Raw genomic sequence first — 18,484 nt, forward strand, 5'->3', positions numbered from 1 at the left:
TCTCCTTGACGACCTCCTGTGGCGCCAACTGCCCAACCGCCGGCCGCCACTCCAGGGGCTGCATCCTGAGCCCTCCGCTCCTTCCCCTCGCCCCGCGATGGCCACGCTCCTTCTTCACCTCCTCCTCCTCCTCCAGCTGCTCGGCTCCTGCCCCCGAGGCTCGGGGGCCCCCGCTGCCCGCCTCCAGCCGCCGCCGCTGCGGGTCACCTGCCGGGACCCCGAGGCACGGGTCTCCCAACGGTGGGACAGCAAGCGCCGGGTTTCGTGCCTGTGGAGCGGCACCGTGATGCTGCGCTACCGGCCCACACCGGGAGCCCGAGCAGAGGCGGGGAGGGAAGCGGGGCCGCTGCCCCCGCCGCGCTGCTCCTGGTACTTCGGCTCGTCCTGGGTGACCGACACATCGCGCTGGTCGGGCCAAGTCGCGGTACCGACGGGCCTCCCCCCCTCGCCCGCGGCCTCCGTCCTCCTCACGGTGCGGTGCTCCTCCACCTCCTGCCCCGCGCCCGGCTGCTCCCACCGCAACGCGACCGTCGAGGTGTCGGCACAGGACGCCCGGCTCTTCGTGCTCTGGCCTCAGGCGCAGCCACTCCGGGCCAGGCAGCCGGTAGAGCTGGGTTGGTGCTCCCGGCTGAGGAGCGAAGGTTGGCAGTACCGCTTCAGCAGCCCGGGGGGCAGCCCCGCAGCCCTCCGCCTGCCCAGCAGCCAGCACCGAGCCCCGCCGCCGCCCGCCGCCTACCCAACGGCCGAGCTGCGACGGACCTGCGCCGCCTACCACAGCTACCGTCTGACTGTCCGCTACGGCCACCACGGGCTCCACGTCGCCTCGGTCAGCGTCGAGCAGGTGCCTCAGCTGAACCTCAACCTCTCTCTCCAGGTGCAGCCCGGCCCGCTGCGGCTCCTCAGCGTCCGCTCCAGGCTCCTCAGCGTCGCTCGGCAGCCCCTCAGCCTCTCCTGGAGGCTTCAGCCCCTCACGCCGAGGACGCTGGCCTACAGGCTGGTGGACACGCAGGCCGTAGGAGGTTGGCTCCGCTCCTACGGTTCCTTTACTCTGCAGAGCAACTTCTGTGCTGTTCCTGTAACTCAGAGCCCAGGTGAGGTGGCGGTGGCCAGCATGTATTTCCACGTTGACGGAGAGAGGTTCGAGGAACTGACGGGAGATCTGCATCTACGCAACGGTACCCTGAGCCTAACCGCAGGCCGAGAAGCTCCCACCCGTGTCAGCCTTCCGCTGGGGAAGACCACCTTGAGCACTCACATTGTCAGGTACCACCACGGAACATTTTACGCAACCAGAGAAAACAACAGCCCTCTTTCCGCGGACGGCCCTAACACGCACACTGTGTTCTACCAACACAAGGAGCTCTCCTACTTACTCTCCATAGAGCTGGTGGCCTTCCAGTGGTACAAGTTCAACATGCACCTTTATACGAACCAGAAGAGGGCTTTGTTTAGGCCCCTGTCAGAAAGAGACCTTGAAGTCCACGTTTTCAGCAGCGGCCGTCCTTCTTTGCCACAGAGCTTTACTTATTTAGTGTGGTTTATCCCTGCACAACACCCGATGCTACAGTGCGAGTGGACCTTCCACCTGCAGCTTTTTGGAGCGCGCAGAGACCACCTTCTCCAGAACAGCACGTACACATACAACGATCACGTCAGAAACGCCACACGTTTGGTCCATCGCTCCGCTTTACCCTTTGATCCAGACAAATACACGGGGTTTGCGGCAAAAGTGGACTGTACCACAAGTGCACATACTCCGGCTCTTTTGGGAGTCAGAGTCAACAACTACGCTGCCAAAACCGTGGAAGCGCCGGTGGCTTGCCACCAACAAGCCTGCCACATACAAACCGTGCAGATTCAGAAACCCGTTCTCCACGCCTCTGTCCTGCGCCAGAAGAGGGCGACATCTTTTTACCTCTTTGTCAGACTGGTAGTAGACTGCAAAGTCGGTATATCCATCAAGCCGTTGTGGCGAATCTATTCCGTTCCGGACACGACCACGGTTCCCAACTGGACACAACCGATAAACTCTTCTGCGATGTACGGCGTCGATATGATCCACCTAACTGTTCCCAGTTTTACTCTAGATTACGGGCTGTACCTGTTTTATTTCACTGTCGAGGTAACCCCGATTCGGACCACAACAGTGCTCAGGGGCTCAGATCATGTTTATATTCAGATCGAGAGAAGCGATCTCAAGGCAGACATTGCAGGAGGCACGTTCCGCACAGTGGGTTTTTCTGATAACTGGACTCTGGATGGCTCTGCATCCAATGATCCCGATTCACAGGAAGGACTGAAGGGAATCACATTCACTTGGTACTGCACTAAAGAGGTGTCAGACTATAAGAACATGAAACTCAGTCCAGGGAACAGGTGCCATCCAGCCCAGCGGGATTTGAAATGGTTAACATCCTCGGGTCCAGTTCAAGCAGTGCCACCAGAATCCCTCCCAGGAAACACCGTATACTACTTCCGTCTCGTGATTCAAAAGGACACCAGGAGGAGTTACGCCGACCAAACTGTAGAGGTGCAGCCCGGCTCCCCACTCATTCTGGACGTGATGTGCCTTGAAAACTGTGGTAGCACTCTAATTCCAACGGAGAGATTTGCCTTGTCTGGAAAATGCCTAAACTGCAGAACAACCAGCCAGCCAGCCTACTACTGGTCCCTTCTTTCACAAAACTCTACAGAAATTAGCTTTGACTGGTCTGCCAGAACGTCAACGGGCAGGTCTGGGGCTTACCTGTCTATACATGCTCTGACTTTCACAAAGACTGCACATCGATCCTACGTACTTCTGTTGAAAGTAACGACCTGGGATGGTAGGTCCTCAATCTACAGACACGCGTTTCAGGTCAATTCTCCTCCGACGGCTGGCGAATGTACCATCAGCCCACGCTGGGGTACAGCCTTTCTGACGAAATTTGTTGTTCAGTGCAGTGGATTTTCTGACAGCAATTCACCTCTGACATACAAAGTGATAGTAGCTTCCAATGTACCCAAAACCACCAAAGTAACTTCCGTCGAGGAAAATACATTTGGCACAATCCTGTACTTTGGTTATCGGCCTAAAACTCCTCCCTCTTTTCTCCCAGTTGGAGTGCCCTCTCAGAAGTACGCCCTGACACTTTACGTTCAAGTCCACAATTCCCTTGGGGCGTTTACCCAAGTGACTTTACAGGCCCACGTACAGAACCCACTTAACAGTCGACGGCTAGCTGTTGTGTTTCATGAACTGGTGGCCTCCGTGAACGGTTTAAGCGCACCGATGACATCTTATCTCCAGACTGGAGATTATCTTAGCGCGGGCTATTTGGCTTACCTGGCAGCCTCGGTCTTAAACTACATCAAAGGCCCACCAACTCTCCAGCTCCCTAAGGCTCAGTTTCGGGAAAGCCTGATTAGAACAGCCCTGAATATTTCAGTTGAGAGCATGATGGAAATCAACCAAGTAGTTGCTTCTCTTTCTCAAGTCACAGAGGAAGCTGACGAAGTGAACGTTACATCACAAGACCTTGCCATTGAGAAGCTGACAGAAGTAACGGGAGTGCTGAAGGTCCAGAGGAATGAGAGCCATTGGTCCGAGCAGGCAGAAATTCAGACCAGTGGAATACTAAGATGCTTGTCCAACATCCTGAGAGCCGCTCTTCTGCATCGCAGGAACATCAATGTAAGCGGAGTTAAACAAGTCTTCTCCATCATGGAAAATTTAACGGAGATAGTTTTCCAGGGCAAAGTCCCTGGAGAAACAGAAACTCTACTGGAAACAAAACACTGGAATATCACTCTGAAGAAAGATGAAACCTGGAACCTTACAAATTCTTTCTCTACCAGAAACGCCTGCAGGAATTGCTTTTATCCATCACTGAAAAAGGGAGATTATTCAGGATCACCCGATGATGCTGTGATTTCCACTGCCCTTTATGAGTTTGATGAGAACCCCTTCCCCTGGTTAGGTTACACATCAGAAATTGCAACAATGATCTTGGGGTTCAAAATGTCAGAGACAAAGGCTAATGGCGATCTCCTAGGGATCGCGCCTGAAGGAGTAGAAATTACTATTGCTAGGAAAGACAAGGAGCCTTCAACTTTTCAGTTGGCAATGGGACCCGATAAAACACAAGCTTACACAACTGGAGGATTTAGTTTTGAAGTCAACAGAAATACCAAGAGCATATACATCCAGATCCTGACGAAATTAAAAGTTGCTTTCGAGGTGCTAGTATTTACAGGTGCCAACGTCACTCGTGCTCATCCCATAGCCTCGTTTGCTGCTTTTCACAACATGCCAACAGTTGCAAGCAAAAACACGACAGCTAGCGCTGACTGTAACATTAAGGCTCCCTATATCATCTGCCTCCCAGAGTCACTGCTGACAGCCACAGCTCAAGGAAGCGATACAGACACACATAACATCTCCATCGTCTTGCTGGCACCCTATGTCGTAAGGTATCAAACGCAGAGACTGGTGACGATACACATTTTTAGTGATCAGTGCTTATTTCTGGATGGCGTTCAAAGCCTGTGGAGAGAAGACACCTGCAGGCTTGGCTCCCTGACCGACTGGCAGAGGGTACACTGTGTCTGCAATATGAAGCGGAGTCGCAGAAGTCTGTCAGTCCACACTGGGTCAAATGCATCCTCATTCAGCATCAGGTTCCTGGCAGCCAAGGTAATAGTTACCCCCAACACAGTAGATCTAGGAAAAACCCTGATAGCAGACGTATCTAAAAACCCAGTCACCCTCTTAGCAGTCATCTTTATTTTTGCCGTCTACTTTCTTTTGGCCCTCTGGGTCATGAGAAAAGACAGGGCTGACAGGGAAAGACAAGACAAGATTATAGTTCTGGCAGACAACGACCCCTTTGATAAAGTGAGCTTTTTGGTCACTTTATACACAGGCAGTCGCTGGGGAGCTGGAACCAAAGCAGATGTCTTTCTTCAGCTCATTGGCCAGAACGGCACAAGTGATGTCCATTGTTTACGGGACCCACATTTTCTGTCTTTCCAACGAGGAAGCACTGATTGCTTTCTGTTAACTGCTAAAAAAGACTTGGGAGACATTTGCTCCTTCAGGGTCTGGCACAACAACAGGGGCCCATCTCCAAGCTGGTACTTAAGCAGAGCCAAAGTTGAGAATATGTCCACCGGGAAGACCTGGTTCTTTATATGCAGGAAATGGCTTTCTCTTGACAAGGGCGATCACTTACTAGAAAGGACATTTTCTGTCACAAACCCCAAGACACCTCTGCCCAAAACTGACTATTTTTTGATTAATTTTGCCAACAGCCTGATACAGGGCCATCTGTGGCTCTCGATTTTTGCTCATGGTCTCATGGGCACTTTCAGCAGGCTCCAAAGGTTGTCTTCTTGTTTAGCAATACTGTTATTAAACTTGCTAGTTAACATTATGTTCTTTAATGCTGACAAGAGTGAAGAAGCTCCAAAACACTTGAGGTATCTGAGATCAATAACAGTAGGAATTGAATGTGCTTTGCTTACCCAACCTGTGGAAATGATGATAATTGCCTTATTTAAGTATTCCTCGAAGAGACCTTCTCCTCGTGGTGTGGCTCAGACAGACCCAAAGGCAAATTCACCCCTCCTGTCTGGGTATCTTAAAAACTGGAAGGAACGTTTGCAAAAATTGTACCTTTCAGAAACTTCACCACAATCGAGAAATATTAGTCCCTCGGGGAATCTTCCTGGCGCCAGCAGCCACTCACAGAGCCCACCACATTCCAGAAAGATGGGAAGCAAGGGAGGAGCTCCCCAAACCTGGAGTAATTGCACAGTTTCTGAAAGAGACGCAAATGTGATTGAAACAGAAGAGCAGACGATCATTGCAAATTCCCCCCCAACGCCTAAGGTCTGCCAGACCAGGCCACCATCAAATTCCGATTTTAGTAATAATTATGCAGAAGAAGGGGGCAACTTTCAGAAAGAAAGGAAACCACTGAGCATTACCTCCATGCGCTTTCACAAGAGACCGCACACAGCTTTCTGTTGGTGGTGTGCCTATCTCTCGTGGGCACTAGTTATAGCTGTAACCGGGGTATCATCATTTTTCATTGTGTTATATGGTTTGTCTTACGGCTATCAGACGTCGCTAGAGTGGCTTTTGGCATCTGCAATCTCCTTCATTGAGAACGTGTGTCTCCTTTCCGTTCTAAAAACCAGTTTTTTCTCAGCTGTGAGTACAATTCATCCAAAATACTGTGAAAACATCACGTGGTTAACTCGGGGAAAGTATTCTGAGAGCAAGTTTGCTAAAGAAATGATGAGTGCTGATGAGATGCAAGAGGTGCACTTGAAACTTGCTAAAGTCAGAGGCACTAAGCAATATAAGCCTTTAGCAGCTGATGAAATTGCAAACATGCTGAAAAGGGCAAAACTTAAAGTCAAGGCATTTACTTTCATAAAAAGTTTCACCAGTCACCTTGTCTTTTTAACGCTGCTATTATATTTTGCCTATTCCACTGAGAACGCCAACAGTTTCCACTACAACCGATTCATCCATAACCAACTGTCTCCACAACTCTCCAGTGTAGATAAGCCAGAACATGTCTACGTGTGGGTGAAAGACTCGTTCTTGCCTTTGATCCACAATGACATTCAGCCAACCTTTCTTTCCGAGAGCTGGTCCAAAATCATCGGTTTGCCTAGGATGAGGCAAGTGCGGGCTAAAGGTACTGTGAAAAACTGTTTCCGTCCTCACAGCTTTGGAAATAATTCTGTGATCAGTAAAAGCCACTGTCTTCACAAATACGGTAGCGACATCCCAGAGAAAGGTGACTATGCTGGCGCTTGGACAAAGGTGGCCAACCAGTCTGCTCCCAAGGATGCCAGCGGTTATGATGGGTTCACCTACCAGCGGAACAGCACTCTGTGGATGTATTATTCATACGGAGATTTGCACACATACGGACCAGCAGGATACACATTTTACTTTTTCCCTGAAGAAGGAAGACACAACTCAACGACCAGGCTGGATGCTCTACAACAGAGCAACTGGCTTGATGAAAAAACGTGGGCTGTGATCATTGAACTAACTACATTTAACGCAGATGTAGGTCTCTTCTGCACCATTTCGGTCATATTTGAAATGTCTCATTTTGGGATCATAAAACCAAGTTTGTCAGCACACTCTTTCGCACTCCCCATTTTTCAGCAGCAAACCAAAGCTCAAATGTTGATGTTCGTAGTTGTGCTTGCCTTTCTGTTCATTTACGTTGCAGATGAGCTTCACACCATAGGCCAAGAAAAGAAAGATTATATTAAAAACATTTCCAATATAAACAACTTAGGCTTAAAAATAGTATTCCTCCTTTTTGTTTTTTTAAAGGTCATAAAGTTTAAGTTAGGAGCAGATATAGTGAAGTTTTACTTACTTCATCCAAATGATTTCATTCATTTTCATGCAGTTTCTCATTTAGATCAGATTTTAAGGATTACTATGGGCTTTTTAGCATTTTTTGTCGTTTTGAAAACTCTGAAATATTCTCAGTTCTTTTACAACGTGCGCCTGGCACAAAGATCGATCTTGGCAGCCCTTCCCGGAATCTCCTCAATGGCCCTCGTGGTGCTGGTGTGCTCCTTTGTGTTTATGGCTTTTGGCTACCTTGTGTTTGGGCAGCACGAATGGAATTACAACAACATGATTCACTCAGTTCAGACCGTATTCTCTTACTGTGTCTCAGCTTTCAGAGACACCACGTTTTCATCCAACAGGTTGCTGGGTTGTCTGTTCCTAACCGCTTTCGTGTTGGTGATGATCTGTGTCCTGATCAATCTCTTCCTAGCTATCATTCTGTCTGCCTATGGAGATATGAAACAACCCGTCTATGAAGAACCATCTGATGAAGCACAAGTGGTTACTTTTGTATTGCAAAGGCTCAGAAAGATATTTTATTTTCTGATCTGTAAAACACCCAAAACCAGGGAGCCTGCCCATTTTGACATTCCACTCTATGGGCAGTCTGAGAGAAGACATCAGCGACATTTAGGACTGAAGAAGAGAAAAACAGATGGGGAAAAAATGGTTGATCTTGTCATATAAGCAAGGATTCTGTATTTAAGACTACCTTTTACTCTGCAGTATCTGCATTTTAAGTAAATGTTTGTAAATAAATGTTTTGCTTTTAAGAATGCTTTAACGTTCAACTCCTTATTAGTGATTGTGCGTAGATTTTTTTCCAGACTCTTTGGCATCAGTTTCGGTGGTACTTGTCACGGTGTGGTGGGCTGACCCCAGCTGGCAGCTCAGCCCCCACCCAGGTGCCTGCTCACCCCCACTCTGGCAGCATGGGAAGAGAACCATAGAATCACAGAATCACAGAAAGTTTTGGGTTGGAAGGGACCCCTAGAGGTCATCTAGTCCGACCCCCCCACAGCAAGCAGGGACACCGCTAACTAGATCAGGTTGCTCAGAGCCCCGTCCAGCCTGGTCTGGAATGTTTCCAGGGATGGGGCCCCCACTACCTCTCTGGGCAACCCGTTCCAGTGTTTCACCACCCTCATTGTAAAGAATTTCTTCCTTATATCTAGCCTAAACCTACCCTGTTTTACTTTAAAACCATTACCCCTCGTCCTGTCGCTGCTGTCTCTACTGAAAAGATTGTCCCCATCTTTCCTATAGGGCTCCTCTCAAGTACTGAAATGCTGCAATCAGGTCTCCCTGCAGCCTTCTCTTCTCCAGGCTGAACAAGCCCAACTCTCTCAGCCTGTCCTCATAGGAGAGGTGCTCCAGCCCTCGGATCATTTTTGTAGCCCTCCTTTGGACCCGCTCCAACAGTTCCATGTCCTTCTTGTGCTGAGGGCTCCAGAGCTGAACGCAGTACTCCAGGCGGGGTCTCACCAGAGCAGAGTAGAGGGGCAGAATCACCTCTCTCAACCTGCTGGCCACGCTTCTCCTGATGCAGCCCAGGACACGGTTGGCCCTCTGGGCTGCCAGCGCACATTGCCGGCTCATGTCCAGCCGAAGAGCACTGTATAGCTGCTGCATTGCCTCGTGTACAACACCGGGCCGAAGAAATCAAGTCGAAAGGGCTGATACCTTTTCAGCCTCCACAGTTTCCCCATTTCAACTCTCCCCTACTGTGAAATCTACCCTTAAACACCTGGACTTATTCTCTTACAGGATTTTGGAAGAAAGCTATGTCATGAAGGATCCTTTCACCCCTGACAAGGACAAATTCCTCATCCTTGGGTCTCATTGCAGTTTGTGTAGCAGATCAGTGTGCGTTGGTACAGTAAGTAACAAGCAAAACAAGCTTCTTCAGTCATTTCTTTTTGTTCCAGTCCTGGCGACCCGTTAAAGACCGAACAGCAAAACCCCAAACGGCCTATTTTTAAGGCAAGCTGATTGTATATTCTTGTTGATTTCCCCAGATAAAGCTCTTTGTATTAAATGAAAATGATCAGCGTCTTCAAGTGTTCAGTTTACAGATGAGCACAGTCCAGCCTCACAAACACAACGAGTGCCGTTTCCCACTTTCTCAGCACATGAAAGTGCAAGGGGGATCACATAGCACTTCAAGACCTTTAGGGTTCAGTAGATCGTACTATACCAACGGTAGGTTTTTCTTCGCTAAAGGGGATATAAACATCCACGGATTGTTAGGTTTGCATCCACAGCACAGGGCTGCCGCCCCATTTGCAATAGCTAACGTAGAAAGTGAGCAGGGAGGGGAGTTGTGCAATGCTGTGATAGCTCTCTGAAGAAGACTGAATTGAAGCAGCAGCTGGTAGGCAACCTGAAGCTATGAAATCTGACTGCGGTCCAGAAAGGTGGTGTAAAATTACAGTTGTCTTAATTCCTTCTCCTCGGTGCAGAACTGGTCCCTTTGTTAGCTGTGAGTTCAAAGCAAAAATGAAGACAAGTTACTACGCAGTTATCAGTGTCCGGAGGCTGTACTGTGCTTCTTTGAGGCAGTACAATGAACTAAGAAAACTTATGTTCCGCTCCTTTCCCTTGGCGGCGAGGCGGGGCCACCGGCGGCGGGGCGGGGCCACCGGTGGCGGGGCGGGGCCACCGGTGCTGCCGGGACGCGTCGCGGTGCTGCCGCCCGGTGCCCGTCGCATCGGTCAGCGGCCGTGAGACGCTGGTTCCCAGCGGCACCGGGTGTGCCCGCACCCGAGCTGCCGCCGCTGACGCCAGGCGTGTCTTTCTGACCGGCTGCGTGGAGGAGGAGGGTGCGGGGTTGGACCAGCTGACCCGCTGAGGTCCCCTCCGAACCCGAACGTTCCGTGATCGAAGTTCCGTGATTGTGAGCGGGCGCCGGTCTCCTTGACGACCTCCTGCGGCACCAACTGCCCAACCGCCGGCCGCCGCTCCAGGGGCTGCATCCTGAGCCCTCCGCTCCTTCCCCTCGCCCCGCGATGGCCGCGCTCCTTCTCCACCTCCTCCTCCTCCTCCAGCTGCTCGGCTCCTGCCCCCGAGGCTCGGGGGCCCCCGCTGCCCGCCTCCAGCCGCCGCCGCTGCGGGTCACCTGCCGGGACCCCGAGGCACGGGTCTCCCAACGGTGGGACAGCAAGCGCCGGGTTTCGTGCCTGTGGAGCGGCACCGTGATGCTGCGCTACCGGCCCACACCGGGAGCCCGAGCAGAGGCGGGGAGGGAAGCGGGGCCGCTGTCCCCACCGCGCTGCTCCTGGTACTTCGGCTCGTCCTGGGTGACCGACACGTCGCGCTGGTCGGGCCAAGTCGCGGTACCGACGGGCCTCCCCCCCTCGCCCGCGGCCTCCGTCCTCCTCACGGTGCGGTGCTCCTCCACCTCCTGCCCCGTGCCCGGCTGCTCCCACCGCAACGCGACCGTCGAGGTATCGGCGCAGGACGCCCGGCTCTTCGTGCTCTGGCCTCAGGCGCAGCCGCTCCGGGCCAGGCAGCCGGTAGAGCTGGGTTGGTGCTCCCGGCTGAGGAGCGAAGGTTGGCAGTACCGCTTCAGCAGCCCGGGGGGCAGCCCCGCAGCCCTCCGCCTGCCCAGCAGCCAGCACCGAGCCCCGCCGCCGCCCGCCGCCTACCCAACGGCCGAGCTGCGACGGACCTGCGCCGCCTACCACAGCTACCGCCTGACTGTCCGCTACGGCCACCACGGGCTCCACGTCGCCTCGGTCAGCGTCGAGCAGGTGCCTCAGCTGAACCTCAGCCTCTCTCTCCAGGTGCAGCCCGGCCCGCTGCGGCTCCTCAGCGTCCGCTCCAGGCTCCTCAGCGTCGCTCGGCAGCCCCTCAGCCTCTCCTGGAGGCTTCAGCCCCTCACGCCGAGGACGCTGGCCTACAGGCTGGTGGACACGCAGGCCGTAGGAGGTTGGCTCCGCTCCTACGGTTCCTTTACTCTGCAGAGCAACTTCTGTGCCGTTCCCGTAACTCAGAGCCCAGGTGAGGTGGCGGTGGCCAGCATGTATTTCCACGTTGATGGAGAGAGGTTCGAGGAACTGACGGGAGATCTGCATCTACGCAACGGTACCCTGAGCCTAACCGCAGGCCGAGAAGCTCCCACCCGTGTCAACCTTCCGCTGGGGAAGACCACCTTGAGCACTCACATTGTCAGGTACCACCACGGAACATTTTACGCGACCAGAGAAAACAACAGCCCTCTTTCCGCGGACGGCCCTAACACGCACACTGTGTTCTACCAACACAAGGAGCTCTCCTACTTACTCTCCATAGAGCTGGTGGCCTTCCAGTGGTACAAGTTCAACATGCACCTTTATACGAACCAGAAGAGGGCTTTGTTTAGGCCCCTGTCAGAAAGAGACCTTGAAGTCCACGTTTTCAGCAGCGGCCGTCCTTCTTTGCCACAGAGCTTTACTTATTTAGTGTGGTTTATCCCTGCACAACACCCGATGCTACAGTGCGAGTGGACCTTCCACCTGCAGCTTTTTGGAGCGCGCAGAGACCACCTTCTCCAGAACAGCACGTACACATACAACGATCACGTCAGAAACGCCACACGTTTGGTCCGTCGCTCCGCTTTACCCTTTGATCCGGACAAATACACGGGGTTTGCGGCAAAAGTGGACTGTACCACAAGTGCACATACTCCGGCTCTTTTGGGAGTCAGAGTCAACAACTACGCTGCCAAAACCGTGGAAGCGCCGGTGGCTTGCCACCAACAAGCCTGCCACATACAAACCGTGCAGATTCAGAAACCCGTTCTCCACGCCTCTGTCCTGCGCCAGAAGAGGGCGACATCTTTTTACCTCTTTGTCAGACTGGTAGTAGACTGCAAAGTCGGTATATTCATCAAGCCCTTGTGGCGAATCTATTCCGTTCCGGACACGACCACGGTTCCCAACTGGACACAACCGATAAACTCTTCTGCGATGTACGGCGTCGATATGATCCGCCTAACTGTTCCCAGTTTTACTCTAGATTACGGGCTGTACCTGTTTTATTTCACTGTCGAGGTAACCCCGATTCGGACCACAACAGTGCTCAGGGGCTCAGATCAAGTTTATATTCAGATCGAGAGAAGCGATCTCGAGGCAGACATTGCAGGAGGCACGTTCCGCACAGTGGGTTTTTCTGATAACTGGACTCTGGATGGCTCTGCATCCAGTGATCCCGATTCACAGGAAGGACTGAAGGGAATCACATTCACTTGGTACTGCACTAAAGAGGTGTCAGACTATAAGAATATGAAACTCAGTCCAGGGAACAGGTGCCATCCAGCCCAGCGGGATTTGAAATGGTTAACATCCTCGGGTCCAGTTCAAGCAGTGCCACCAGAATCGCTCCCAGGAAACACCGTATACTACTTCCGTCTCGTGATTGAAAAGGACACCAGGAGGAGTTACGCCGACCAAACTGTAGAGGTGCGGCCCGGCTCCCCACTCCTTCTGGACGTGATGTGCCTTGAAAACTGTGGTAGCACTCTAATTCCAACGGAGAGATTTGCCTTGTCTGGAAAATGCCTAAACTGCAGAACAACCAGCCAGCCAGCCTACTACTGGACCCTTCTTTCACAAAACTCTACAGAAATTAGCTTTGACTGGTCTGCCAGAACGTCAACGGGCAGGTCTGGGGCTTACCTGTCTATACATGCTCTGACTTTCACAAAGACTGCACATCGATCCTACGTACTTCTGTTGAAAGTAACGACCTGGGATGGTAGGTCCTCAATCTACAGACACGCGTTTCAGGTCAATTCTCCTCCGACGGCTGGCAAATGTACCATCAGCCCACGCTGGGGTACAGCCTTTCTGACGAAATTTGTTGTTCAGTGCAGTGGATTTTCTGACAGCAATTCACCTCTGACATACAAAGTGATAGTAGCTTCCAATGTACCCAAAACCACCAAAGTAACTTCCGTCGAGGAAAATACATTTGGCACAATCCTGTACTTTGGTTATCGGCCTAAAACTCCTCCCTCTTTTCTCCCAGTTGGAGTGCCCTCTCAGAAGTACGCCCTGACACTTTACGTTCAAGTCCACAATTCCCTTGGGGCGTTTACCCAAGTGACTTTACAGGCCCACGTACAGAACCCACTTAACAGTCGACGGCTAGCTGTTGTGTTTCATGAACTGGTGGCCTCCGTGAACGGTTTAAGCGCACCGATGACATCTTATCTCCAGACTGGAGATTATCTTAGCGCGGGCTATTTGGCTTACGTAGCAGCCTCGGTCTTGAACTACATCAAAGGCCCACCAACTCTCCAGCTCCCTAAGGCTCAGTTTCGGGAAAGCCTGATTAGAACAGCCCTGAATATTTCAGTTGAGAGCATGATGGAAATCAACCAAGTAGTTGCTTCTCTTTCTCAAGTCACAGAGGAAGCTGACGAAGTGAACGTTACATCACAAGACCTTGCCATTGAGAAGCTGACAGAAGTAACGGGAGTGCTGAAGGTCCAGAGGAATGAGAGCCATTGGTCTGAGCAGGCAGAAATTCAGACCAGTGGAATACTAAGATGCTTGTCCAACATCCTGAGAGCCGCTCTTCTGCATCGCAGGAACATCAATGTAAGCGGAGTTAAACAAGTCTTCTCCATCATGGAAAATTTAACGGAGATAGTTTTCCAGGGCAAAGTCCCTGGAGAAACAGAAACTCTACTGGAAACAAAACACTGGAATATCACTCTGAAGAAAGACGAAACCTGGAACCTTACAAATTCTTTCTCTACCAGAAACGCCTGCAGGAATTGCTTTTATCCATCACTGAAAAAGGGAGATTATTCAGGATCACCCGATGATGCTGTGATTTCCACTGCCCTTTATGAGTTTGATGAGAACCCCTTCCCCTGGTTAGGTTACACATCAGAAATTGCAACAATGATCTTGGGGTTCAAAATGTCAGAGACAAAGGCTAATGGCGATCTCCTAGGGATCGCGCCTGAAGGAGCAGAAATTACTATTGCTAGGAAAGACAAGGAGTCTTCAACTTTTCAGTTGGCAATGGGACCCGATAAAACACAAGCTTACACAACTGGAGGATTTAGTTTTGAAGTCAACAGAAATACCAAGAGCATATACATCCAGATCCTGACGAAATTAAAAGTTGCTTTCGAGGTGCTAGTATTTACAGGTGCCAACGTCACTCGTGCTCATCCCATAGCCTCGTTTGCTGCTTTTCACAACATGCCAACAGTTGCAAGCAAAAACACGACAGCTAGCGCTGACTGTAACATTAAGGCTCCCTATATCATCTGCCTCCCAGAGTCACTGCTGACAGCCACAGCTCAAGGAAGCGATACAGACACTTGTAACATCTCCATCGTCTTGCTGGCACCCTATGTCGTACGGTATCAAACGCAGAGACTGGTGACGATACACATTTTTAGTGATCAGTGCTTATTTCTGGATGGCGTTCAAAGCCTGTGGAGAGAAGACACCTGCAGGCTTGGCTCCCTGACCGACTGGCAGAGGGTACACTGTGTCTGCAATATGAAGCGGAGTCGCAGAAGTCTGTCAGTCCACACTGGGTCAAATGCATCCTCATTCAGCATCAGGTTCCTGGCAGCCAAGGTAATAGTTACCCCCAACACAGTAGATCTAGGAAAAACCCTGATAGCAGGCGTATCTAAAAACCCAGTCACCCTCTTAGCAGTCATCTTTATTTTTGCCGTCTACTTTCTTTTGGCCCTCTGGGTCGTGAGAAAAGACAGGGCTGACAGGGAAAGACAAGACAAGATTATAGTTCTGGCAGACAACGACCCCTTTGATAAAGTGAGCTTTTTGGTCACTTTATACACAGGCAGTCGCTGGGGAGCTGGAACCAAAGCAGATGTCTTTCTTCAGCTCATTGGCCAGAACGGCACAAGTGATGTCCATTGTTTACGGGACCCACATTTTCTGTCTTTCCAACGAGGAAGCACTGATTGCTTTCTGTTAACTGCTAAAAAAGACTTGGGAGACATTTGCTCCTTCAGGGTCTGGCACAACAACAGGGGCCCATCTCCAAGCTGGTTCTTAAGCAGAGCCAAAGTTGAGAATATGTCCACCGGGAAGACCTGGTTCTTTATATGCAGGAAATGGCTTTCTCTTGACAAGGGCGATCACTTACTAGAAAGGACATTTGCTGTCACAAACCCCAAGACACCTCTGCCCAAAACTGACTATTTTTTGATTAATTTTGCCAACAGCCTGATACAGGGCCATCTGTGGCTCTCGATTTTTGCTCATGGTCTCATGGGCACTTTCAGCAGGCTCCAAAGGTTGTCTTCTTGTTTAGCAATACTATTATTAAACTTGCTAGTTAACATAATCTTCTTTAATGCTGACAAGAGTGAAGAAGCTCCAAAACACTTGAGGTATCTGAGATCAATAACAGTAGGAATTGAATGTGCTTTGCTTACCCAACCTGTGGAAATGATGATAATTGCCTTATTTAAGTATTCCTCGAAGAGACCTTCTCCTCGTGGTGTGGCTCAGACAGACCCAAAGGCAAATTCACCCCTCCTGTCTGGGTATCTTAAAAACTGGAAGGAACGTTTGCAAAAATTGTACCTTTCAGAAACTTCACCACAATCGAGAAATATTAGTCCCTCGGGGAATCTTCCTGGCGCCAGCAGCCACTCACAGAGCCCACCACATTCCAGAAAGATGGGAAGCAAGGGAGGAGCTCCCCAAACCTGGAGTAATTGCACAGTTTCTGAAAGAGACGCAAATGTGATTGAAACAGAAGAGCAGACGATCATTGCAAATTCCCCTCCAACGCCTAAGGTCTGCCAGACCAGGCCACCATCAAATTCCGATTTTAGTAATAATTATGCAGAAGAAGGGGGCAACTTTCAGAAAGAAAGGAAACCACTGAGCATTACCTCCATGCCCTTTCACAAGAGACCGCACACAGCTTTTTGTTGGTGGTGTGCCTATCTCTCGTGGGCACTAGTTATAGCTGTAACCGGGGTATCATCATTTTTCATTGTGTTATATGGTTTGTCTTACGGCTATCAGACGTCGCTAGAGTGGCTTTTGGCATCTGCAATCTCCTTCATTGAGAACGTGTGTCTCCTTTCCGTTCTAAAAACCATTTTTTTCTCAGCTGTGAGTACAATTCATCCAAAATACTGTGAAAACATCACGTGGTTAACTCGGGGAAAGTATTCTGAGAGCAAGTTTGCTAAAGAAATGATGAGTGCTGATGAGATGCAAGAGGTGCACTTGAAACTTGCTAAAGTCAGAGGCACTAAGCAATATAAGCCTTTAGCAGCTGATGAAATTGCAAACATGCTGAAAAGGGCAAAACTTAAAGTCAAGGCATTTACTTTCATAAAAGGTTTCACCAGTCACCTTGTCTTTTTAACGCTGCTGTTATATTTTGCCTATTCCACTGAGAACGCCAACAGTTTCCACTACAACCGATTCATCCATAACCAACTGTCTCCACAACTCTCCAGTGTAGATAAGCCAGAACATGTCTACGTGTGGGTGAAAGACTCGTTCTTGCCTTTGATCCACAATGACATTCAGCCAACCTTTCTTTCCGAGAGCTGGTCCAAAATCATCGGTTTGCCTAGGATGAGGCAAGTGCGGGCTAAGGGTACTGTGAAAAACTGTTTCCGTCCTCACAGCTTTGGAAATAATTCTGTGATCAGTAAAAGCCACTGTCTTCACAAATACGGTAGCGACATCCCAGAGAAAGGTGACTATGCTGGCGCTTGGACAAAGGTGGCCAACCAGTCTGCTCCCAAGGATGCCAGCGGTTATGATGGGTTCACCTACCAGCGGAACAGCACTCTGTGGATGTATTATTCATACGGAGATTTGCACACATACGGACCAGCAGGATACACGTTTTACTTTTTCCCTGAAGAAGGAAGACACAACTCAACGACCAGGCTGGATGCTCTACAACAGAGCAACTGGCTTGATGAAAAAACGTGGGCTGTGATCATTGAACTAACTACATTTAACGCAGATGTAGGTCTCTTCTGCACCATTTCGGTCATATTTGAAATGTCTCATTTTGGGATCGTAAAACCAAGTTTGTCAGCACACTCTTTCGCACTCCCCATTTTTCACCAGCAAACCAAAGCTCAAATGTTGATGTTCGTAGTTGTGCTTGCCTTTCTGTTCATTTACGTTGCAGATGAGCTTCACACCATAGGCCAAGAAAAGAAAGATTATATTAAAAACATTTCCAATATAAACAACTTAGGCTTAAAAATAGTATTCCTCCTTTTTGTTTTTTTAAAGGTCATAAAGTTTAAGTTAGGAGCAGATATAGTGAAGTTTTACTTACTTCATCCAAATGATTTCATTCATTTTCATGCAGTTTCTCATTTAGATCAGATTTTAAGGATTACTATGGGCTTTTTAGCATTTTTTGTCGTTTTGAAAACTCTGAAATATTCTCAGTTCTTTTACAACGTGCGCCTGGCACAAAGATCGATCTTGGCAGCCCTTCCCGGAATCTCCTCAATGGCCCTCGTGGTGCTGGTGTGCTCCTTTGTGTTTATGGCTTTTGGCTACCTTGTGTTTGGGCAGCACGAATGGAATTACAACAACATGATTCACTCAGTTCAGACCGTATTCTCTTACTGTGTCTCAGCTTTCAGAGACACCACGTTTTCATCCAACAGGTTGCTGGGTTGTCTGTTCCTAACCTCTTTCGTGTTGGTGATGATCTGTGTCCTGATCAATCTCTTCCTAGCTATTATTCTGTCTGCCTATGGAGATATGAAACAACCCGTCTATGAAGAACCATCTGATGAAGCACAAGTGGTTACTTTTCTATTGCAAAGGCTCAGAAAGATATTTTATTTTCTGATCTGTAAAACACCCAAAACCAGGGAGCCTGCCCATTTTGACATTCCACTCTATGGGCAGTCTGAGAGAAGACATCAGCGACATTTAGGACTGAAGAAGAGAAAAACAGATGGGGAAAAAATGGTTGATCTTGTCATATAAGCAAGGATTCTGTATTTAAGACTACCTTTCACTCTGCAGTATCTGCATTTTAAGTAAATGTTTGTAAATAAATGTTTTACTTTTAAGAATGCTTTAACGTTCAACTCCTTATTAGTGATTGTGCGCAGATTTTTTT

General features: G+C 49.8%; 2 protein-coding genes across 2 annotated transcripts; both read left to right on the forward strand.

The window, feature by feature from the left end:
* The first annotated feature begins 97 nt into the window (after positions 1-97).
* On the forward strand, positions 98-8,166 carry LOC142361160 (polycystin family receptor for egg jelly-like). The gene has a single exon (XM_075418902.1). The coding sequence runs from the start codon at positions 98-100 to the stop codon at positions 8,060-8,062; it is 7,965 nt and encodes a 2,654-aa protein (XP_075275017.1). The 3' UTR covers positions 8,063-8,166.
* A 1,904-nt stretch (positions 8,167-10,070) lies between these two features.
* Positions 10,071-18,439, forward strand: LOC142364025 (polycystin family receptor for egg jelly-like). The gene has a single exon (XM_075442236.1). The coding sequence runs from the start codon at positions 10,384-10,386 to the stop codon at positions 18,346-18,348; it is 7,965 nt and encodes a 2,654-aa protein (XP_075298351.1). The 5' UTR covers positions 10,071-10,383; the 3' UTR covers positions 18,349-18,439.
* Positions 18,440-18,484: the final 45 nt, after the last annotated feature.

The sequence above is a fragment of the Opisthocomus hoazin genome, chromosome 1, assembly GCF_030867145.1.
Source record: "Opisthocomus hoazin isolate bOpiHoa1 chromosome 1, bOpiHoa1.hap1, whole genome shotgun sequence".
In the NCBI taxonomy this organism is placed as follows: domain Eukaryota; kingdom Metazoa; phylum Chordata; class Aves; order Opisthocomiformes; family Opisthocomidae; genus Opisthocomus; species Opisthocomus hoazin.

Coding starts and splice junctions, on each gene's coding strand:
- LOC142361160 (XM_075418902.1), top strand. CDS start 98: ATGGCCACGCTCCTTCTTCACCTCCTCCTCCTCCTCCAGCTGCTCGGC.
- LOC142364025 (XM_075442236.1), top strand. CDS start 10,384: ATGGCCGCGCTCCTTCTCCACCTCCTCCTCCTCCTCCAGCTGCTCGGC.